The sequence below is a fragment of the Staurois parvus genome, unplaced genomic scaffold (genome assembly GCF_062004578.1).
Source record: "Staurois parvus isolate SC_StPar_1 unplaced genomic scaffold, SC_StPar_1.0 ptg000548l, whole genome shotgun sequence".
NCBI lineage: Eukaryota > Metazoa > Chordata > Amphibia > Anura > Ranidae > Staurois > Staurois parvus.
In genome coordinates, this window is record NW_028318344.1 from 9912501 (window position 1) to 9937931 (window position 25431).

General features: G+C 40.6%; 1 protein-coding gene across 1 annotated transcript in view; it reads left to right on the forward strand.

The window, feature by feature from the left end:
* The window catches only part of LOC149451163 (neuronal pentraxin-1-like), a 35620-nt gene extending 15118 nt beyond the window's left edge, over positions 1–20502 (forward strand). Inside the window, exons 2-5 of the mRNA XM_089690998.1 lie at positions 1680–1866; positions 10057–10304; positions 12494–12673; positions 15549–20502. Coding sequence (XP_089547124.1) covers positions 1680–1866; positions 10057–10304; positions 12494–12673; positions 15549–15758 — 825 coding nt within the window. The 3' untranslated portion in view covers positions 15759–20502. The remainder of the gene's footprint in view (positions 1–1679; positions 1867–10056; positions 10305–12493; positions 12674–15548) is intronic.
* The last annotated feature ends 4929 nt before the right edge of the window (positions 20503–25431 follow it).

Sequence of the window (25431 nt, forward strand, 5' to 3'; positions counted from 1 at the left end):
CTTTCGCTTCCCATATGGTCTTCAGATAACAAAACCCTACCACAAGTTCTAACCACTCCTTTCTCTATATAAAACTAGTTCTGGATTCTGACACACTTAGACCTGTTTCTTTACACTTAATCTTCCCAACCCTGACACTTAACCTTAAATCTACAGCATAAAGCCCTTAACACCCCTAAAACACTGAAAGCCTAAGCCAAATACTAACTAATTAACCCTAATTCTTCCGGATGCTCACCTTTCCCTGAACTTAAACCATCTATGCAGTACCAAGATTGCAGTACAAGAAGAAACTGCTGTAAAAAAATATAATTCATGCTCTGGGTTGACTTCTTTTATAGTTCTTATTCTGCCTCACCTTTTATATTGGATTTATGACTTCTCCTGTGGTATCAAGAGCAAGGGCATAACTATAGTCAGTATAGGGATCTCAGTCACTCCTGGGTCTATGAGTTCAGAAGTCTCCACCATAACTTATTTTCTGTTTTACATACTTTCAACTTTCTGAGATAAGATAGAAGGATGCATTTTCTCACAAAGTATGTAGCCAAACACTCAACTCCCAGTTATACGGACCATGAGGAACTAATACTAATGGTTTAATCTACAGCTTTTTTACCACTAATTTTTCTTTATGGATTTCAAATAGCAAATATATTAATTTAGATTTAGTGTAGTATTACACTTTTCTTAGCTAAAGAATATGTTTTTAACAGTGGTCTTTTCATTAGATCAAAAGAGGAACTACTGGGTAGGAAAGAAGAACAGTCAGTAGCTAGCTATGCTTTTTCTACCAGAAACACCTGTTATTTTCCTTTTTTTAATGCAACACTATAAGATAGACTGTCAGTATAGCCAAGAATCCAGAGGGTGTATGTCTTTATGGAAAAATTGTTTTGAGAGTCAGAAGATGGTAGGTGGAGTTTATTTTCAGGGGAAATTTTGTAATCAATCCACTAAAACCAGATTTGTCTGAACTGTTTCTCTCGATCTTTCACTTAGGATGTAAGATCCTCTATAGTCAGGATTGGCTTTATTAAAGAAAACCACTATCCAATTGTTAGGGGTGATAAGCTCTTCCATAAAGGTGGGATACTAGCTTTTGCAGCATTAAGAAAATAGATAAGTAGCAAAGATGCGTAAACCTTTCTGGATAAGGAGGTGAGGTGAAAAAGATGTGCTAGGTGGTCGTTGTAGAGGGGGAGTCTGATCGATTTCTTAATAATCTGGGTAACTGAGGACCAGAGTTTGGAGGACCAGTGAGTTTGGAGCACAACCATAAAATGTGAAGGAGTGTCCCTTCATGTTCTTGCCATCTCCAACAGACACTAGAAGAGATTGGACTAAAAAAAAAAAACTTGCAAGGTCGTAGGTGTTCTGTACCAAAGGATTAGGAATTTATAGTTGGTCCTGTGATATCTGTTGGCTATGGATGACAGAGTGCGGGAAAGGCAACCTCTGTTATTTTCCATTTGACCAAACATACCAAATTTTATTAAGCACTTGAAGTGGTGAAATATATAGTAGAAATAAATATAAGTGGACATCTTAACCTTCTAAATCACATGGTTTTAGCTATTCCTTTGGTCCAGTACCTTGCTTTAGTTCCTTCATACTAAAAAGACCTTCAAGGTATGATCTACAGTGTGTAGATATGAGATGTTTTTGTTCTTTTTCAGGGAAATAGAAACTCTTCTCTGTTTTCAACTTCACTGAAAGATACCTTACAAAAGAAGATCAGTATCCTGGAACATCAGATCTATGAGAAACACAATAGCTCAGAACACCAGAATAAAGAACACGATCAAACACATGAAGACTCAGTACGGCACAAGACAGATGCAGCCATACACAACAAAGAAAAGGGTACGTATTCGTATTTATGGCAAGGTAATTTTTAGCCGAACTATTGCTTAATATGCTCATATTATGTTAACGGGTCAGACCACTAAAACCGGAGGTGGACTGGTTTCCAGACACAAGCTCTCCCGTTTATAGCTTAGGCTGTTCTCACCCACCTTTGTGCGTTCTTAGTTATTTCTATGTATTCTCCATTATATAAAATAAATATCTTACATGAATTATGGGACACTCCCCATAAAAATGTATACTGTGAAGCCTGTTAGAAGGTTTACCTTCCCAACATTTATCAAAAACAGAAATATCAGTTTGGGTAGACTGGTAATTTATTTTTTTTAATTGTGAAAATTTTAGTAATTCCGTTAAACCACTTTTGTGATGCACATGCACTTGCCACACTGTACAGCTAGGAAATGATATCACTTTGTCTATTTTAATTGAAGTACATGTTTGAAGTAATAAATTTGTGTGCTGCCATTGCCAACCTCCTGAAAATGCTATATTCCTGGCCCCAGTACTTCCAAGTCACAGACCAAAAACAAGTATGCTACTAAGGGAAGTCAGAGTCAGATTTCCTATCTCTGTACTTATGCCTAGACAATGATCGGCAAAGTAATTTAGCCAAAGCAAACAGGGAGATCAACATGACAACTTATATTTTTCAGTCCATATTTCTGGCAGGATCATCAGTCATATCAGGCATTTTCAGTACTTGCAGTGTTTAGAGATACATGCCATAGCAATATACTGTACGCATGTACTGAGTGTGGCTGTCTGTCACTGTTGTATCCAAATCAAGTGTATTACCATTATCAATATCATTACTATCAGATTAAAAAATATTTTTGGGGTGCCACAAGGCCTTCTTCATCAGGGCTTAAGAATGTAGGAAGGGCTAAAATCTGGACCATAATCAATGTAGTCCTTGGAGGAAAAATTGGGCTATTACAATGTATTTGCTTCCAGTCATAATTCTGGCAGCCTGATAAATGAAAGCAAATGCTTTACATCAGCGCAAGTTCCCATCCAAGAATTACTTTGACTATACAGTGTGCCAGATTTAAGCCCTTATGCATTTCTAAGCCGTGATGAAGGTGCTCCTTGGAACCGTCCAGAAAGCATGGGTCTTTTTTCCTTGAGGGTGATGATAAATAAACTTGCTGTGTATTGTACTGTAATGTGATCACTGTGAAAGGTAATAAATAAATAATAAAATACAGAATAGTTAGCAAGCATTTACTAAAAAAAAATACCTGATGCTAGGTCCATTGTAGGATTTATTTTTTATGTTGTCCTGGTTTAGCTTTCATTTTTCTGTTTAGGACTCTGTGGAGTACAATATCCCCAGACCTGTATAAAGAAGTCATTTTGCCCGAGGCAAGTGTAAAGTGTAAATTCTGATAACCTTGTCAGGCTCCTCCCATTCTGATGCCAACCATGTTACATAATTTTTGTGGTGTGCATTAAATCTCAAACTGTATGATAGAGGTAACTGGCTGGTTTGCATGCAAAGGTACCAGCAGTCTATACTAGACATGTGTACAAGGAAATTTTTTTTTCATTTCCAATGCATTCGTTCATTGAAGAATTTTGTTTTGTCATATTCGTTATGTCGAACTGATTCGTTTTAGGGATTTGTTTCGTATCTTCAGCATTCATTTTGTATTTTCAGTGGTCTGGGTGGCTTTGCAAAATTTTGCAGTCTTTGAGGAAAATTGCTATATATTTGATATATTATTAAATTGGATGGATTCGAATATGAAGGATTTAATATTTTCGGATTCTAGTCCAACACACAAAGAGAAATGGCATGAGCTTATTAGACAATATCGACTGCCGTCATGTGCATCCGAATTAACAAATGGAACAAAATTTGGATCCATCAGTTATCCAAATCCGTATTATCAAACAAATTTGAAAATTGAAATAATTTCCTCATGGCCTTGAACTACTATCGCATCATGTGACGTCATTCAAATGAAACGTATGAATTTGTTAATTTTATTATAACTTTTTTCCGGATTCGTTGCCATTTGTTTCTGTGTCTATTCAGAGAGTTGGATACATCGGATTCTGCAAAAATGAAATAAAGAAAAGGAATCACACATGTCTAGTCTATACAGTTTTGCAATCAGCTGAAAAAATAGAGATGGCTGCATATTGCTTTAGCCAGAAATGGTTTTGTGATTCCTTCCAACTTTATAGCAGCTGCCTCTTTATGTTTAACTGTACCCCCAAACAGGTGGCCATAAAAGAGATGCAACATGAATACACATTGTAATTACTTTGCTGTGGCCAAAATGAAAGGAGGTTTCCCGACTGCCATACACCTCACCCCGTCATGTAGTAGACAGGAAAAGCAGCCTCAGCCCAGTCCATCAAAGTCACACCCCCAACGTGTTTCACCCCGCCCCAGGGATTAATCATGGACCTTCATGATTAAGCCCTGGGGTGAAATGCGTTGGGGGCGTGGCCTTGATGGACTAAGCTGGGGCTGCTTTTACCTGTCTACTACATAGTCGGGTGTGCGTCAGTCAGAAATCCTCCTCTCATTTTGTTTGCATGTTCTGGGTCTGGACAAACCCACCCCCAGGCTGCACTCTCCTAATTTCAATGGCATCCACCCTACAGGACACCAACAGTCTGAGCGAATATCCCCAAGCAATAATCTAAGTTACTGTACTGTGGTGCTGCCCTAGATACTAGTCCAAGAGTGCCATGCGTAACTGCAATGCTGAGTGTTTATTGGTTAATCTTTCAGTAATCTTAACTTAATAGGGGATATTATACTCATTCATATTGTATACCTCCCAGTTTTTTTAAATAAATATTTTTAAAAAACTCTAGCCCTTTGGATTAGCACTTGCAGAGTTATTTCTAGCTTGTGATAGTTAGCAATGGGCACTACCCACCCTGAAGCAAGGTTAGTTGGCTTTGTATAGTTATTAGATGTCAATACTATATCCAGACATGAGTAAACCGCAGAACAATGTATTTTACAACAGTTATTGTGCATACACATGCAGGCAGTCCCTACTACTAATCATCCTCTGATTATCTCAGGTGAATAAAACGGGTCAGCCCTGAGATGCTGACTTGATCTGGACCACCTGCTTTATTCTGAAGGAAGAAAAAAATTTATTTTCTAAACTGTTTGGAAATCAGGATATGTCTATGGCTGAGGTTAGTACAGTATCCATAAATTTATGGATATTGATGAGAAAACTATCAGTACTACAAGATGACCAACAGTTCTAGCACTTCTGGCCAAACGAAGAGTGGTTCTGCCTGTATACTGTGTTTGTGCTGCCTCTTGACATTCAGATGCATTGCCAACACGTAAATTGCTGAAGTTTAGAAATAATATTAAGAGGACCTTATGCTCAATATCTCATAACAGTGGCTGGTATTAGATTAAGGGGGGATGCTGTTTGTAGCACCCAAAAAGATGTTTGCGTCCTAACCTTCGCTACTAAAATAGAAGCTGAAATCTGAAAATATGCCTTCAGTGATGATAGATTTGACAAAATGCAGCATTAAACAATAGGCAATTGACATTTTACCTGTTGGAATTATTTTATTCTCTTTTTTTTTTTTGCACTGCTATGTTACTGACAAAATAGCCAACTCAGTTTGATTGCAGGGTTTATTATTACAAAATCATAACAAGATCTTTAATACAAATTTCTATACATTTAGAGTATTTGATACTTTGCAGCATGGTCGAACTATAAAAAGCATTTTCACTGAAAATTATTTTGTTTTTAAATGTATTGTAATTACTTGGCAAACTTAGATCCAGAATAGGTTTAGCACAGTTTTTCTTTATGGATATACAACATTCTCTTGATCATGCTGTTGCAATTATTCACAATTGTTCCTGCTCTCTACAACCCATTTCACAAATCACATTCTACTGTATACATGTATCAGCATAATGATGTCTCTAGGGCAGTATTAAGCAAAAATGTATGAACTCCTGTGTTGGAACCATTGGCTTAACCCCACTGGCAACATCTGATGAGTGGGCAGGAGAACAGGCATGGAACCATATAATACATATATAGCCATCCCCAACTCTGCCTTGAGCTACACTACCAATCTTGTCTCCAAATATCACCTAAACCATCCTCCCTGCTCTTCCCAAGACCTCCTGCTCTTTGGCTCCCTTGTCTTCTCCTTCCATGCTCTCCTCCAGGACTTCTCCAGATCCTCTCCCATCCTCTGGAACTCTCTACCTCAATTTGTCTGTCTATTTCCTACTCTGGCTCCCTTTAGGTGATCCTTGAAAACGTATCTCTTCAGGAAAACCTATCATGCCTCCTCAACAACTGAACTTTTAACTCTTCCATCAGCTCATACCCCACAGTTATAACCATTTGTACCACTTCCCCCCTATTAGATTACAAGCTCTTATGAGCTTGGCCCTCTTAACTCCTGTTATATTGCACTAAGAGTTTGCTTTACAATCTAAGTCCTGTATAATATTAATAGGCATGCATAGCCAAGAAACTGCATTGGCACTGTTTGCTAGCTTTGAGAAGATTTCCAACCAGTTGCCTAAATGACATTATAAGTATGAATGTAGCGAAGGGCAGGGTTGTGAACTTCCAGCCTGTTATAATTCTGATTATAAAGAATTACATTTTACTGATGTTCTTATTTTCTAACACAAAATTTAACTACCGGTTACCAAACGGATACTTACCAAGGTACTGAACATGGGCATAAAATAAAAAATACCTAGATCAAGGGTTGATCTAGTTCAGTGCCAGGTTAGTGTTTGGTTCAAGGTCAAAGGTCAGGATTTAAAAAAAAAATTGGTATTAGTGTCAGTTAGTGTCAGTGTGTTTTAGGTAAAAAAAAGACAAAAACAAAATGTGCACTATTGTTTCTGGGCTGTACTATGGGTACAAACAACAAATAACATACACATATATGGTATCGCCGCGATCATCAAGAGCTGGAAAATTTATTTTGGGTTGTTCTTTGGTGGTAGGTTATGGTAGTAACAAGAAACACACAGCTAAATTAAAAAAAAAATTTTTTTTTTTTACTATATTTGCCCAGTTTTCCTTTGATAATAAAACAAAATCAGGAGATATCCATTACCATTTACCACCAAAAGCCCACTTTGTCCTGTAAAAAAAAAAAGGATTAATCCACCTGGATGTACAAAGTAGTTGTGATGATATGTAGGGTTTTACTAACACATGACAATGTTGCAAAATTGTGCTTAGGCATTTAGATTTGTTTTACCCTTAGGCGTGAAGGGGTTAAAGGCCCTTTGCTGGTAAATACCCTGTCTTTTCTATTCACTTTGCCGCTTGCCATTGCACAGTAATACATTTGGGCCCCTTCATAGCTAGCTGAAGACCACAGACACCCGTACCTTAAGGACTCATCAGGGCTTAGAGAGAGCTGACTGATGAAAGGTCTCTTCTTCCCCCTCTTGCTCCTGAGATCATAGGTCCACCTAAGGTCTGTTGGCCCTACAGTCTGATCCATTGTCATGGTCATTTCTTGCATATCTTTGTAACTCTGCTTAATGCTAAACTCTACAATTTGGGGAGTACCCACATTTTACAATATCTACCACCTGTTGACTTTATTGTAGTAAAATATTATCCTGCAAAGTTATTCCTTTTTGGTGTCTTAGCACTTGTGTTTGCAGTTATCCCATTTAACCAGGTGTGTCAAATAAACTGAGGTTGTTCGGGAGCAGAACAGTGAACTCAAAATTATCAAGTGGCTCCCGAGGGGGTAGCGCTACACAGATATTCAATAATTTATGTTTACCTGACCAAAAAAGAGAACTAATAAAACAGTATGTAATAGTCCTATTTGTGACCATAAAGAAAGAGGATATGAACAAAACTGCTACATACACTATATTGCCAAAAGTATTGGGACACCTTCCTTTACACGCACATGAACTTTAATGGCATCCCAGTCTTAGTTTACAGGGTTCAGTATTGAGTTGGCCCACCCTTTGCAGCTATAACAGCTTCAACTCTTCTGGGAAGGCTGTCCACAAGGTTTAGGAGTGTGTCTATGGGAATGTTTAACCATTCTTCCAGATGTGCATTTGTGAAGTCAGGCACTGATGTCGGACGAGAAGGCCTTGCTCTCACAAAGTTTGGAGCAAGAAATTGTACAAAATGTCTTGGTATGCTGACACCTTAAAGCAAAGTTACACCTAAAAAAAATAAAATAAAAGTCAGCAGCTACAAAAATTTTAGCTGCTGACTTTTAAAATATAGTCAATTTCCTGTCCCTCGGTCCAGCGGTGTCTTCATCACCGCTGATTTCACCAGCCGTCTTCTCTCCCTGGCTCTGGCATCTTCAGTGTGGGCACCTGGCTGTGACAGCTTGCAGCTTGGGTGCCCACTGTGCATTTACGAGAAGCGCTGTGCTTTGCGAATGGCCCCGTAGCTTTCTGGGACCTGTCTCGTGTCCCAGAAGACTACAGGGAGGGAAGGGAGGAGGACAACTTACACTTCAGATCACCTAGGCAATCGTAGCGGAAGTTGGAGCAGGTACCTGTCAAATTCGGGTACCTGCTCCCCCTCCCCCCACTCCCCAAAGGTGTCAATCCTTAATGAGGAGAGGGGGACAAAGGCTTAAAGAGGAACTTCCCCTATTGGGTGGAGCGTCGCTTTAAGAGTTTCCTTCACTGGAACTAAGGGGCCAAGCCCAGCCCCTGAAAAACAACATCACACAATAATCCCCCCTCCACCAAACTTTACACTTGGCTCAATGGAGTCAGGCAAGTACTGTTATCCTTGAATCCACCAATCTCAGACACATCCATCAGATTGCTAGACAAGGAAGCGTGATTTGTCACACTCGTTGTGGTGTGCTTTACACCATTGCATCTTATGCTTTTCATTGCACTTGGTGATGTAAAGTTTGGATGCAGCTGCTCAACCATGGAAACTCATTCCATGAAGCTCTCTATGCACTGTTGTTGTGCTAATCTGAAGACCACACAAAGTTAGGAGGTCTTTAGCTATTGACTCTGCAGACAGTTGGTGACTTCTGCGCACTGTGTGCTTCAGCATGCGCTGACCCTGCTCTGTCATTTTACGTGGCCTACCACTATGTGGCTGAGTTGCTGTTGTTCCCAGTTGCTTCCACTTTGTTATAATACCACCAACAGTTGACCGTGGAATATTTAGTAGCAAGGAAATCTCACGGATGGATTTATTGCACAGGTGGCAACCTATCATGGTACCACGCTTGAATTCACCGAGCTCCTGAGAGCAACCCATTCTTTCACAAATGTTTGTAGAAGCAGTCTGCATGCCTAGGTGCTTGATTTTATATACCTGTGGCCATGGAGGTGATTGGAATACCTGAATACATCGAAGGGGTGTCTCAATACTTTTGGCAATATAGTATATATACTTTCAGTAATAAAGATATGAACCTAAAAGAAAGAGAACCACCTATCTGTCATTGTTGCCCTTCTATTAGCCTATACAGAAAATTATTCAGCCTTAAATTCTAACAAGTTTTAGGTTTAGATAGAGTGGGGTGGGGTTAGAACACCTGTCAGGTTATTGTTACTGTCTGTGCCTCCATTAGGAAGATTTATCCTCTCTATTTGTCCTGTTTACCTTTATTACCGAGAGTGAAAGTGAAAGGAAATTCCAAATTTTGGTTTGTCACCAGAACAAGAATAGTGTGGAAAACTTCCAATGGGGACTCTAGCTATAGCTATGGTGACCCTGGTGACAACCAGGAATTCCCTCACTTTGGAGGATTTCCTCCCACTCTCTGTATTAATTATGGGACAGGAAGGGAAAGCTTCTGTGACAAACACATATCCTTAATGTGACAAATATAGCATAACAAAACCTGGGGGTTACAACTCTCCCTTACTCTATCCAAAATTAAAGCAGCTTTGCCTATAGGTCTACTTTAATTCCAACTTAGTATTGGATATTTTTGTTAAATAACAGGTAAATATTCATACATTTTCTGCACAGTAGTATCCAGTGCAGTTCTGTGTCATTTACAAAAGGTTAATTATCCACCACAAGAGTTTAACTATTAACTAGACTACAATTCATAGTTAATCACTCAACAAAGAGTTAGCAATGGTTTTATGGATTGTAGTATTTGATGATGATATTTGTTTAAGGGTGAATAACAAATGTGTTCTTCCTTATTCTCTATTCCATCCAACAGGACATAAATCAGACAAGAAGTCCAATGACTTTAGAGTCAGTTTCCCTCTCAGAACAAATTACATGTATGCCAAGGTCAAAAGGACTCTTCATCATGAGATTTTTGCATTCACCATTTGCTTGTGGATAAAGTCTAATTCATCACCTGGTGTGGGCACACCCTTCTCATACTCCGTTCCAGGCCAAGCCAATGAGGTGGTGCTTATTGAATGGGGTAACAACCCAATGGAATTGCTTATTAATGACAAGGTAAAACTCTATGTAGCTTTGATAAACTATTCACAACAAGATAGAGATGGACATTTAAACACTTGAAAAACTTCTACTCTATTTGCCAAGGCCTGTGCAGGATTTTTGGTAGACTTGTTCAATCTGAAAGGTGAACTACATCCTAGGGTGTCCACAGAGACCTTACTGAGATGGGAGGTGATGGGAGACATGTTCACATGTGCAGTATGACTTGGAATAATAGGAAAGAAAGCATGTCTGATGTCCAAAAGAATGCAAGTTCAATGGTAAATTAAGAGGCATTTATTGAGACTAGCGACAAGAATATCAAGGCAACACATTTTGGGACAAAAAGGCTCTCCCTTCTTCAGGGCTGCACACTATTAAATGGGAATAATTCCTACGCCAGTTATATACAGTATTTGCAAAGTATTTGCAACGTTTCGGAAGTGACAGCTGAGTTTCCAGGGGCAGCAAACCCATTTAACAGCGTGCAGTAACAGCCCTGAAGAAGGGAGAGCCCTTTTTTCCTGAAATATGTTGACTTGATATACTTGTCGCTATTCTCAATAAACTCCTTTTAATTTACCATCAAACTTGCAAGTTGACTGATAGGTCGACTTTTGTCCAAACGGGGTGCCCAAACATGGATCAAAATTCAGCCGGTACCTGCTCTTCTGGCCAAATTTCTATCCATGTAGGGCTGGCTTTAGGGGTTGATTTATAAATATCTTCTCACCCAAAATTTACACATTTTTCTAAATTGATGCAATTGCTTTTCTTTGGTTCAGTGTTATCCTATCTACGAACCTGACCCTGGATCACAGGTCCAGACTGTTTACAAGACCCTTATCTTCTCTCAAAGTTGACATTTTCACTGCACCTTCAACTGGTTCTAAATCCTAAACACTTTTTACCTTAATTCATTCCTTGCTGTCTGCGTCAATGGACACAGCAGTGGGGCTCAGCAGCAAGCACGCATGAGTGCTCCATGGAAAGCAACTTCTCATGGGGGCACTGGACAGAGAGGAGGAGCCAGAAGCACCGGTGGGGAGCCCAAGAAGAGGAGGTTCAAGTCCGTTCTGTGCAATTCCATTGCACAGAGCAGGTAAGTATAGAGATGCTTGTTATTTAAAAATTAAAAAAAAAATCCTTTAGAATCACTTTCAGGCACATTTCCGACACTAAGCCTCATTCAGCTTTCAAAATTTTAAAGCATCTATTGGTCACCACCGTTAGGACAGATTTACTGAGGGCATAAAGTAAAGCTGGATATACACATATCGATTTCTTTAATTCAGAGTGCGGGATGGACAAAAGAAATCTAACAGATTCCTCCATCCATGCTTACAGCACAGATTGACGGATCCCCTCTGCTGGGTTTCCCTGCCAAAATACCTGAATAGTGCCTGCATCTGATTGGATGTATGCACTGTTCAGTCAACAGTTTTCTGACAGGCTCTTGAGACAAAAGTTTATTGAACAATTGACTTTTGTTGAATGGAGCAGTGCCGGAAGGACCATACGGTGCTCAAATTTCAGCTGAACCAAAATTAGCCAAAATTCAAACAGTATATGGCCAGCTTAAGTGTTTTTTAATGTTAAAGCTAACGCCGGCCATAGAAAATGCAATTTTCTTTCCTGCAACCACTGACTGTGTTGGTGGGGGAGTCCCTCCTGCAGAGCTATTGCGTTTCTCCTGGCAGGGGGGCATGGAGGGGGAACCATCTCATCTGGGAGAACACAGTAATTGCTGCTAGAGGCAATAAATCACATGAGAAATCTGACAGCCTGGTTTTACCGAAATCAGCTTCTGTTGGAAAACCAGCATCTGATCAGTGCTGGCAGCCAATGGCTGACGTGTGTTCTGGGGGGGGGGGGTTCCCCCTGTCAGAACACAATAGCTCAGCAGGGAGATCACTGTACTAATATTGTACAGTTAGTACAGCGAGGTCTTCCCGAGCTCTTAATTTTTTTTTGTTCAGCCTGCTGAGTTGAACGAAAAAAGATTGATAGTATGTACCAGGCTTAAGAATATTTGTTACCTAGCACTATGTTGAGCTGCCTAATAATAAAATAGTAGACATACTGTATGTTACAAAAATGTATTGAAGTATTTTCCAGGATCCTGCTTTTTGTAATATGTTTTGAAAAATCCATATGTACAACTTATAACACCCAATCTTTCAATTTGTACATGTTATTTACAGGCTGCCACGCTACCACTGGCCATCAATGATGCTAAGTGGCATCACGTATGTGTCACTTGGTCAACCAGAGATGGTGTATGGGAATCCTACCTGGATGGTGTGAGGCGAGGAAATGGAGAAAACCTGGCAGCTTGGCATCCAATAAAACCTGGTGGAGTTTTTGTCTTGGGACAGGAACAGGTATTAATAGTAAATTAAAATTTATAAAGCTGCTCATAGACTTGAGATGACAGATGTCCATTTCATTGGCTCAGACAATGATTAAATGGCTGCTATCTTAGGGAGACATTGGTAATAGAACTACAGTATGTTAACATTGTTAGACAGAGACTGATATACCTAAAGAGTATAGTCGGCCATACATGGATCAAAATTTGTCTGGGTCAGCAGGGCCCAGTCAAACTTGATCCATGTATAAGCACTGTGGTTGTACAGAAGTTGATCAACTTCTGTACAACCGCCCTGGCAGATTTTCCTTACTTGATCAGCACTGCAGGCTATAGTGTTTTACTAAAGGAGTGGAACTTTAGAAATTTTCAAGTGAAATTGCACTTATCTTAGTAAATCAAGAGAAGCCAAGTGAAAATCAAAGCGTCATTAATCACTTTCCAACTGCACTATAGCCGAATGATGGCTACAGCATAGTCATCCAGTTCTGGGAGGATGTCTATAATAGGTCCGGCACACACCAGACGCTCTCTGTGATCGCTGTGTTCTTTGGACACAGCTGATCACAAATCATAGTACAGGGCCAATCACAGTGGCAGTTTACTATGTGTGTAGCACTACCCCTTAGGCATTTCTGGAGTTTTGGGTCTCCCTATAGTCCTCAGCCAAGCAACATGCATTTTCTCATCCAGACCTTCATCCAGGAGACAGTAACCAGTCTTTTAATAGGGGATTAGAACTTGGGTATGGAAAAGGGCTGTATGGGATGTCCAAGGGTAATGGCAACAGAGGACAATCTTCCTGAACTATGTACAAGTCTCTTTAACAACAAAGAACAGATCCTTCTTCTTGGAGAGCTAACCAGCATCTCCTGTAGTACCACCCTAGACCCTAGACACTCCTTATACAGCTGTTCTGGGTGAGTCCTTAGGTAGGGGATACAGTGCCTATCCAGTAAGCTAATCCAGATTCCCACTAGAGTGCTCCTTCCCCTTACTGGCCCAGGGGGTGCAGGCCTACTCACTCAGTCCTATGAGCGGATGGATCGGTGGCTGCTACCAGGCCTTCTAGCTGGGCTGCTGCTTCTCAGCTGCATAAGTGGTCCTTGTTCTGGGAGCCAATGAATTCCCAAGATTTCTTCCTTCCAAGCTTCCCTGCCTGTAGGTGAGCCCCTTCTCATCTGGGCTCCCTCCCAGGCTCCTGTTCTCCAGCCTTACTCCTCCATCTTCCACCCGAAATCTTCCTGCTACTGAGCAGACTCAAACACTTTTAAGAGCTGGCCTGGCTACTTGCCAAGCCTCCTGTTGGGGATTGGCCAGGATCCCTTGAGAATGCAGACCAGCCACTCCTCAACTCTGCCCACTGCTTCTAGATCTTTCTCCAAAGTTTTAGTGCAGGTGGAAGTTCCAGAAAGCTGGTCTGCAGAGCCTTTCAGCCCTGACCACAATTTGACCTCCTGACTACAACACCTGGGCTGCTATTCAGCCCCTAGCTATAAATTAGAGCCTAGCTCCCCCTAGCTGTCTAGGAGGGTGATACATGTGATCAGCTGTGCCCAATCACAGCTGATCACGATGTAAACCGACTTGCTGGTTTATCGGCAGTACTTTCATCATGCTGTCACAGTCGGCTGTGACAGCGTGAGGAAAGTATTGCCAATAACCGGCAAGTGTGAAAGGAGACATCTACACTGATAATCAGGACAATGATTATCAGTGCCCTGATTATCAGTGCAGCCCAACAGTTCCCATCAGTGCTGCCTATTAAATGCCAAACAGTTTCCATCACTGCTGCCAGTCAGTGTCCGTCAGTGCTGCCAATCAATGCCCATAAGTGCATCCAATCAGTGCCAATCAGTAATACCAGTCAGTGCCACCCATCAGTGCTGCCTATCAGTGCCTTTCAGTGCTGCCTATAAGTGCTCTTCAGTGTTTCCAATTAGTGTCCATCAGTGCCGCCTATCAGTGCCGCCTATCCGTCCCCGTCATTGCTTCTTATCAGTGCCCATCAGTGCCACATATCAGTGCCCACCAGTGCCACCTCATCAGTGCCCATCAGTGCAACCTCATCAGCGGACATCATTGAAGGAGAAAAAGTACCTGTTTGCAAAATATTATGATAGAAACTAAGAAAAACAATTTTTGATCTTTTTTAGTTTGTTTAGCAAAATATAAAATACCTCGATGGTGATTAAATACAGTACCACCAAAAGAAAGCTCTATTTGTGTGTAGAAAAATTATAAAAATGTCATATGAGTACAGTGTTGCATGACCGCACAATTGTCAGAGTGCGACAGCGCTGAAAGCTGAAAATTGGCCTGGGCAGGAAGGGGGTAAAGGGCAGGAAGGGGGTAGAAGTGGTTAAACCCAAAACCAAAGATGTATTATATTGAAGCTTACCAATTATTAAATGTAGTGGCTGCATTCGTTTTCTTTTTTTAAGCCTTTTCCCCTCAGGTTTTCACCTGGTGATCTGCCCAGTATCTCCATGAACATCAGAGTTAGAGTGCCCCCGCTCTGGACAATTGAGCACAAGGGGGAACAGCAGACAGCAGCATTGTCAGTATGGAGGGAGGGGAGTATTAGATGAACTAGCAGATTTAGTTACACTAACAAATTAAATCAGTTTATAATTTGTTAGATATGCATTTCTTTTGAATTTTTTGTTGCTATTCTGTCTCTCAGTGTTACAATACACCTACCATTCGATTTTTAGACTGATCATTTCTTTGTGAGTGGGCAAACATTCAAAATCAGCAGGGGATCAAATACTTCTTTCCTTCACTGTATATACCATGACAATAATCCAGGCATTGTTACACTGTTAAGTAGATATTGTACAATGAGTTTATCTTGCCAATAACCAAACTGTCCTTTTAATAATTAGGACACATTGGGAGGAAGGTTTGATGCCACACAAGCCTTTGTGGGTGAAATTTCTGACTTTAATATGTGGAGCCACATCCTAACTGCAGGTGAGATCTACAAGCTGGCCACATGTGCAGCCCATTCCACCGGCGATGTCATAGAGTGGGCGGAGTCTTCAATGGAGCTCCACGGGGGTGTATCCAAACTCCCATTTAATTCTTGCCATTGACATGAGGAGTCCCTCCACATACAGCAAGCTCTGATAGGGGGCCCAGACATGGAAGGGGCTCCCGCCACCCAAAAGACTATTGCTTCAATTGGAGTAGTAACCTTTGTATGTCCTATTTTTCCTATTATATCACTGTTTTCATTGTTTTTGTGATTCGGCCTACAAATATGTTTTTTTTAATAGGCTTTTATAATAAGGTAAGGCAATACAAAGTGCAGTAACCCAAGTACACTAATTAGGTTCTCAGTGTGATCAAAGTAGATCAATAAAAGAGCAATATTGATTAGTTGTTATTGGATGCAGCACTTTGAAAATTGCATTTTTGTCTTATTAAATCAGCCCAATAAAGTGTAATATATTGTAGATAAAAGGCAGAAGCTGGCTTAGAAGTGTTGTCATTAACCATTGTAGATCTGCTGTTCCAAATCAGTGGATGTTGGTGTCTGTACAAATGCTTAGGGAAAAAAGAATAGGCACCCAGGTTTATCCCTTCAAGGAACAAGCCTGTCTTGGAGCTCTTAGGTGTTACCAGACAAGTTATAGACTTTTCCTAAAAGGTCACCTGTTGGTAAAATCTATACCTGAAACTTGACTATTCATGTCTCTTTCAGATGGGTGGTCGAGGAATGGTAAAAACGGGCAGCTGAGCCGTGGTTTTATAATCCTCTGGTCACCAACCTGGACTGTAAAATGACAGACAGTTGGGTCTGTTCACATATTGTGGCTGTGATGCTTTGCTTTGTGGGCATGGCATTTCTAATTCGGAGTGCAGAATTTGACAAGCAATACCGCCATTCAGCTCAATTAGGCAGCACCACAACTGTGTGCAATGCATGTTTGCGGTGTGGTAGTGCCACGTTATAAGGTTAAATCAGGCATTGAGGAGGTGTTATATAATACCTCCTCACCACCTGTCAAATGCCCTCTGAAAAGTGATCCAAATGCAGATTGCTCTTCAAAGGGTATTGCACTCCACTGCGAGTGTGAAAGAGCCCTAAAATAAAATGGGGCTCGATATACTAAAGCTTCAGCTGTAAACTTTAGTGTATCAATAGTTATAAGAGGTGAGGACGCCAATTAGAATGGGTTTATATTTTCCCAGGTAACCTCCTAATCTCAATGTACACTTATTGCACTGACAACATTTGGTGCACATTTATCATGACAGAGATCAATCTTATGTATGATTTATTTGTACTATATTGCCAAAAGAATTGGGGCCCCTACCTTTACACACATATGAACTTTAATGGCATCCCAGTCTTAGTCCGTAGGGTTCAGTATTGAGTTGGCCCACCCTTTGCAGCTATAGCAGCTTCAACTCTTCTGGGAAGGCTGTCCACAAGGTTTAGGAGTGTATCTATGGGAATGTTTGACCATTCTTCTACAAGCGCATTTGTGAGGTCAGGTACTAATGTCAGACAAGAAGGCCTGGCTCGCAGTCTCCACTCTAATTCATGCCAAAGGTGTTCTTTTGGGTTGAGGTCAGGACTCTGTGCAGGCCCTCCACCCCAAATTCGCTCATCCATATATTTATGGATCTTGCTTTGTGCACTGGAGCGCAGTCATGTTGGAACAGGAAGAGGCCATCCCCAAACTGTTCCCACAAAGTTTGGAGCATGAAATTGTCCAAAAGGTCTTTGCATGCTGACCCCTTAAGAGTTCCCTTCACTGGAACTAGGGGGCCAAGCCCAACCCCTGAAAAACAACCCCACACCAGAATCCCCCCTCCACCAAACTTTACACTTGGCACAATGCAGTCAGGCAAGTACCGTTCTCCTGGCAACTGCCAAATCCAGACATGTCTATCAGATTGCCAGACAGGGAAGCGTGATTTGTCACTCCAGAGAACACGTCTCCACTGCATCTGATGCTTTGCATTGCACTTGGTGATGTAAGGCTTGGATGCAGCTGCTCGGCCATGGAAACCCATTCCATGAAGCTCTCTACACACTGTTGCTGTGCTAATCTGAAGGCCACACAAAGTTTGGAGGTCTTTAGATATTGACTCTGCAGAAAGTTGGCGACTTCTGTTCACTGTGCGTTTCAGCATGCGCTGACCCCGCTCTGTCATTTTACGTGGCCTACCACTTTGTAGCTGAGTTGCTGTTTTCCCTGTTGCTTCCACTTTGCTATAATGCTACTAATAGCTGACAGTGGAATATTTAGTAGCAAGGAAATTTCATGGATGGACTTATTGCACAGGTGGCAACCTATCACGGTACCACATTGGAATTCACGGAGCTCCTCAGAGTGACCCATTCTTTCACAAATGTTTGTAGAAGCAGTCTGCATGCCTAGGTGCTTGATTTTATACATCTGTGGCCATGGAGATGATTGGAACACCTGAATCCAATGATTTGGAGGGGTGTCCCAATACTTTTGGCAATATAGTATATATATATATATATTAAAAAATGATGTTGGGTAGGAAAATGTTAATGAGGGACTGTCCAGGGCATGGACTAGAAGAAGCGGCTGTTTTCACCAGCTGGTATGGAAGCATTTGAAGTGCCAAGCTTGTACACAGGTACTGGGAGTAGGGGTTCGGGGACATATTTTTCTTCTGCTCCAGGAAAAAAAACGCATGAGGAGGTTGTTACTGCACAGGTGGCAACCTATCACGGTACCACACTTGAATTCACTGAGCTCCTGAGAGCGACCCATTCTTTCACAAATGTTTGTAGAAGCAGTCTGCATGCCTAGGGTTGATTTTATACACCTGTGGCCATGGAGGTGATTGGAACACCTGAATCTAAAGATTTGGAGGGCTGCCCCAATACTTTTGGAAATGTAGTGTATGGGAATACATAGTGAACTGCTTTATATTCACATAAAAACTGGCATAATCTTGGGCTGGCCAAGTATGGGGGTTCCTTAATGATGTTGGGAAAAATCAGAGATCCGCACATGTTCTACACTGTACTGGAATCTGCTTCTACTTCTTGAGATTCTCTGCCACTGACTTTTGATTCATGATTATTATTCATTTATTAACCATTATTACACATTTATAATACAGCCATCTATGTTTTGATCAGTTGCAAAACTGGGTATGGCATATGTGTACATATGGCCATCATTACTGTATTTAATTAGGTGTGGTACTGGAATAAAGTAAATATCTGGTGATACAGGGTGCACGGTTTTTCTTCCATTACAAGACTAAATGTGATCTGTACTGCCATAGTGTTGCAACTGCTGTGGAGAATTGCCACCTGTACACTATTCTAAAGTTGGCCTTAGTTGGCCCTGCTGAACCAGCTGAATTTCGATCCATCTATGGCCATTCCTATTTGAGAGGAGTTGATTTAATGACTGACTCCTCTCGTGTTGGTAAATGTTTGTTCAATCAGTGCCTGCAGCCGGTCGGCTGCAGTGCTGATCAGTATATTCTGACAGTGGAGCTGTCCCCACTGCACTATAGAATAGCGCAGCGTGAAGGATTCCTCCATCCACCTCAAATAAGTGTATGAGGAAGTCAGTTTTTCTTTTTGGATCAGCCTTCTGGCTGTTCAAAAAAAAAAATGATCCACGTATGGCCAGCTTAGGACATGGCACAGATAAAGTGCCGGTACAATCCTGTCTCAATGCAAAATGTACATCATTGTCAGTTTGAATTTATATTTGTGTTCAATGAACCTGGACAGAAAAATGGGAGAAGGCTTGTTGATTATTTTTATAGTACAGACTCTGGAGATTTCAACTTGATTCTAGTTCAGTTCCTAGATGGTCACTGACCCCAAAACAAGATTTTGCTGACAGCATGCTTATTCCAGGTCAGTGACTTGAAAGTGAAGCTAGGATGAGAGTGGCAGTTCTGGAGCTTGCTACCATAAAAAACAACCATCAGCTATAGCTTTCATATTCCTGTCCTCACAGGTTCTTTAAGGAAAATCATTGTAAATAATTATTATTGTAATAATGCTTATTTACACGGTTGGCCAAGAAGAGGCCATTTAGACCTGGTTCACACTAATGCGTTTTTTTAGCGCTTTTTGCAGAAACGCACTACAATCCATTTAACATGGTTTCCTATGGGACATGTTTACATCTATGTGTTTTTAAGCTGCTGCATTTTTGCAAAGGGTCAGGGACTTTTTTTTAATGCAAGAAGCTGCTGAAACGCATGTCGTTTTTGCCATGTTTTTTTTCTCCATTTTTACCATTTTATGTGTTTTTTTTCTACCCAGCAACAAAAAAATTCCAATTAAAAAAAAAAAGCTGGAAAAAATGCAAAAAGCAGTATAAATGTGTGAAAAACACACATGTAAAAATGCAAAGCACAATGCAAAAAGCATTATAAAAGCATTATAAAACATATCAAAAGCAAAAAGCATAGGTGTAAACCAGGCCTTAAACCTTGGCGGTTGGTGTATGGTGATGAAGTATATATTCCGCCTGTACATAAATGCTGCAGCATAGTTTGCACTTTACATTTACTGAGATGTTTTGATGTGGATATATATTTTGGTAGATTATTTTGGTAGATATTATATACAATCTGATGTGTTGTGTGTCTCTTGTATTTTGGGGTCGACTCAGAGCATTTTTAAATTCAAACCACTATTTCCAGTGCTACATCTGCAGGCCACCATCTTCCAGTATGCGCTGTATGGTGGAGGATTGTCCATGTACTGTATATTGTGCATATTGACTGCATTAATTGATGTTTTTGTGTGTTTTATTACTGTGCTTTAGCAACCTGTATTGCTGTTTACATAATACATGTGGATAACTTCTATCATTGTGCCTTTCTTAGAATTTGATTAGAAAGTGTGCTATTTCAGATGGGTTCACTGTTTACTTGCAAGAACTCCAGACCAGTTCCTGGCATCATACTGGTCGCCAGTGTCCCAATCTCTGCACTGGGCATAAAAACATGCATGATGGCATGATTCAACAACACATGTAAATGCAATTATTCCTTTGGGAACAGAATACCTAATTGTTGGAAGGAGAAATTTCTGAACATTTCAGCAGAAGAAAATTGGACACCATGCAGACTTGCCAAGATAGGCAACATTTCCACCTATTTTGACTAATTTAATACACCATAGCAAAAGGCAGTGGTTAATAGTAACAAACTGGATTTCAAGTAACCATGACTAAATGAGGATAGTGCTGAAATCTGATTAGCTGCAAAGGGTTATGGTCCTAAGCACTGACTTAAAGTAACACTAAACTCTGGTTTAATATATTCTATTCAGGTATTCTTAACTTACAAATGTCCCTTTTATTGATATCAGCTGCCTCCAAATCTCCAGATTTCTTTGCTGCTGTGATCTGACTCCCAGATAGAGAGTGGCTAAGTTCATTCTCCATGTTCCCACTATATTAAAAAATCCTCTATCTGATGTGTTTGAAATTTTGACTCGAACCTTACAGAAACGTAAGCAAAGGCACAAAGGATACAGTAATAACATTTGGATGAGTTGCACCATGTTCACTAGGCCTAAGCTGCTTGTGCCATGTGGTGTAACTGTTCAGCTTTCAATAATACGAGCCATATATTATTCAATTTTCTTTATTTCCGCCATGGGTGGAAGGAAAGAAAATGACTTGATTTCCCTATCAACACAGTCAGTGGTGATGGGGGATTGTATTCTGCTGGCAGGGGGGGCGTGGGGAGCTGCATGCAGAAAAAGCTTGCCCATACATGGATCAAAATTTGGTTGGTCCCTGCTGAAGAGGGGCAAAGTTCGATCCATGTATGGCCAACTTAAGAGTGCTTTCACACTGATGCAGCATGGCTTTCCAACAGAGCGAGTGCATGGTTTTTGTGCAAGTTATTGGCACTTTGCCATAGACTTCTTTTAGATTGGGCTGTTTGGGTGCTTTTTCTGACAGCGCACCAAAAGTCCTCAATGCAGGAACATGCAGATACAAGCTGCTGAATCTGTGCTGCATGAAAACCCACACCACATCAGTGTGAATGCGCTCTAATTGATGTTTAATAATTTCTAGTTAAAATATAAAGTGTCTATTTCACTGGGTTAAAATATGTTCAAAGCACAACTTACAAGAAAAGATGGTTTATACTTTCCTGTCCTGCCATCTGTCACGATCGCAGTGTCAGACCCCAGACCTTCTCACCAAACTCGTGACCGAAGGACTAGCCAATCTAAAACCGCGATGTCACGTGCGTAACAATGCCACACCCAGCTGCACCCTGCACAACGATTTTCCAGCTAATTGGACCACAATCGATGTACCGGCAGCCTAAGCGATTGTTACTGGGTCAGGTTAATTATGCAATTAACCCTTCACACTGCCACCACCTCCTTTTTGTACAGAGAAAGAGGAAACTCGGCAATCTCAGCAATAACACTATAATGGTTGAGGTAATCGTCTGCATAACACGGTTATACAGAAGGTTAAACAAACACAGTAGCGTTCTCTTTAGAAGTAAGAATTCGTAAATTGCAATAAAGCGCTATAGAAACAGTTCAACACTTTCAGAAGGAAAGATTTATTATTAAAAGGTCAAACGGGTGCAATAAAAATATTTACAGAAAAGAGGTAACTAAGATATATACAGTATATAAACCTAGAGAGATCAACAGCACAGCAAAGAGATATCAGTGAGAGGTGAAAGGTTTAAGGTACTTGCCAAAGACCTGGGTTAGCAGATCCAAGTTTCAGAGCGAAAGGGCACGGGTCTCCCCAGGTGGTATTGATGTTAAAATGGGAGACGTCTTCAACTCTTCTCTTAGGCCTGACAGCCCAATTTGTAGTTCCCCAGCAGGGGGTGTCTCTGACGTCAAGGACCAATACCCCGTGTAGGGCGTGGAAGTCTGGGTGTCGACCTAAACTAGAGCCAAAATCTCGTTTAGTTCATATTTGGGCTCATAACTTTTCCTATGCACAAGTGACATTCCACCCGCAGGTAGATTATTATGCAGACACGTCTGAGGATTGATTAGACATGAAATATGTAATTCTATACTGAACGGTTCACGAGATCTATTTTTCTGCTTTCCTATGTATTTGAGACAAGGCAAGTGACCTATCAAACTGTTCGCCTTCTCGTGGCAGATATGCCCAATTTTTATGTAAGTCTCTCATATTTCAAGATATATGAGAAGACATATTTCAAGACATAGGGGAAAAGTGGATTTTAACAAAGGTTATCTGATTCTGTCACCTACGCTGAATTAGCTTTATTAGGTTGGAATCTCTTTCAACTCCTTGTAAAGCTTGCCTTATCTCTTACGAAGTGTTACAATTTGCAGGTTTTTCGGACAGGGAGGCCCCCGCTCCCTTGGGGGGCTTTATAGCTCCTATGACCCTTCTGTGACACACATACACACTGGCCAAATGTCACTGGGCCTCTCAGAAAGGGAGAGGGGAAGAATGAGGGAGAAATATATTTGTCAGGATAGTTAATCCCTTTGCCAAGATGGAGGTTGAAGCCATCTCTGGGTATACGCTGTTACACCATCTCTTCCCCTAATATTTGTTCTCAAGAGGTAAATGTGCTTGAAAAATATTCTTGTTGAAGCCTTTTGAGAATACCCCACAATGCCCTGTGGTTTCTTCTTACTCTCCATATTACTGCAGGTCACAATAGTAACCTACGTTTCAGCAGAAGAAAGCACAGCACACAGCCGGGACACAGGTATCCGAAACTCCCAGAAATGTTTAAAGTGCAGATTCTTCAGGCTACCTTTGCTCTGGAACAGTTAAAGTGTTACTAAACCCACAACCGTAAAATCGGTCTGTATATGCAGTAAAGCATGCTTGGTATACTCACTGTGGAATCTAAGGGGTTAATCCTCCACATTGTGTAAACAGGATGTTTGATTCTGTCTTCACTGATCCTCCCCTTCTTCCAGTGTTCCCAATTCATCTGTTGATAGAACAGAACTTTGGGGGCAAGCTGCACATGCTCAGTTTGGTGTGTATTGCTAGAGAGGTTTTTTTTTTTTCTTAAGAGAGTGTGTGTGATCAGCTCAGGGTCAACCAGTGCTGTCTAGGCAGAGGATCGGGGGTCCTGCAGCCTCATAAGGCAGTCAGGGGAGAATGAAAACTCCTTCTACCAGTACTCTGCTGGACATTGATAGAAGTCACAAGACTTATATACTGTATACTGCTGATGAGAAAAGGTATTTAGCAGTTTATATTTACTAACATATTTGCTTTTCCATGTTGTGTGTACTGTGGGAGACCAGATAAAGTGTTATTAAACCCAGGACCCTACATTCACTATAAGTATAAATCCTTTTCTTTTTAGGAGGGGATTGCATATCTTCTAAACAGTTAAAGATGCTGGTAATGATAATGAATTATCATAGTCATAACATAGTACAATTGAAAGGTTACATTACATCAAATAAAAAATGCTAAATTGTAATTAATTTATACAAGTTTTCTCCTTGGAGTGGGCATCACGTTGCTGAGCATGGTGGATTACATCGATTGGAACACATACGGAAGAGGGCAGAACCTTTCCATCCTCACGTTGTGCTTTCAAACCACAATTTTACATAATGTTCTTCAAGGCCGTTTGTGATGGAAAATTAGAATAGTTGTGCCTATGAGATTTTACAAGTTTTTAATACTGAATTGCCATTGAATTGTACATGTTAATTCTATAGATGTCAACATACCTTACAATCATATCATAGGAAAACTGGTTTGGATTGTAAGGTGTTTGGAACGATAAAGGTTTTGTTTTCAGATGATTTTGTAAATCCAAATTTATCTAAAAAACAAAAAAAAAAAGTTAAAAATGGTCATAATTTGATTCAACACTGTTTCTTACAATGAAAATATATACATATATTATCTAAGTATCGTTTTTTTTTCCTCAAGACTGTGGTTAGGAAAAAATACCAATTTGTGGTTTCCGGATTCTATACTGAGAATGGAGGTCTATAAATAATGCCTGTTACCCTGTGTAAATACCGTTCAAAACTAAGTACGTAAAAGGCCCTGTATCTGTAAATATTATGCGCTATTAGTTTTATTTTGTTATGAGCAAAATCTAGTTTCAGTTAAAAGTGACCCCCCCCACACACACACACACGTAAGAGAAGGTTTAGGCTTATGCAGCTCTGGACACTGTTGATTTTCCAAGTATGTGTTGGGCTGCTGAACGTATAAGTAATAACCTTCTTTTACAGGGGCTACTGGTTTAACATTTGGCACCTACAGTTGAAAGAAAAAGTATGTGAACCCCTTGGGATTACGTGGAGTTTTGCATGAATTGGGCATAAAATGTACTCTGAACGTCATCTAAGTCACAACAATAGAAGAACACAGTCTGCTGAACATAATACTACACAAACATTAGATGTTGCCATGGTTTAATTGCACATAACATGTAAACATTCACAGTGCAGGGAGGAAAAAGTATGTGAACCTTTGGACTTAATAACTGGTTGACCCTCCTTTGGCAGCAATAACCTCAACCAAACGTTTCCTGTAGTTGCAGATCAGACCTGCACAACGATCTGGAGTAATTTTGGACCACTCCTCTTCACAAAACCATTTCAGTGTAGCAATATTCTTGGGATGTCTGGTGTGAATCGCTCTCTTAAGGTCATGCCACAGCATTTCAATCAGGTTGAGGTCAGGACTCTGACTGGGCCACTCCAGAAGGCGTATTCTATGCTGTTGCAGCCATTGTTTTGTTGAATTACTTGTATGCTTTGGGTCATTGTCCTGT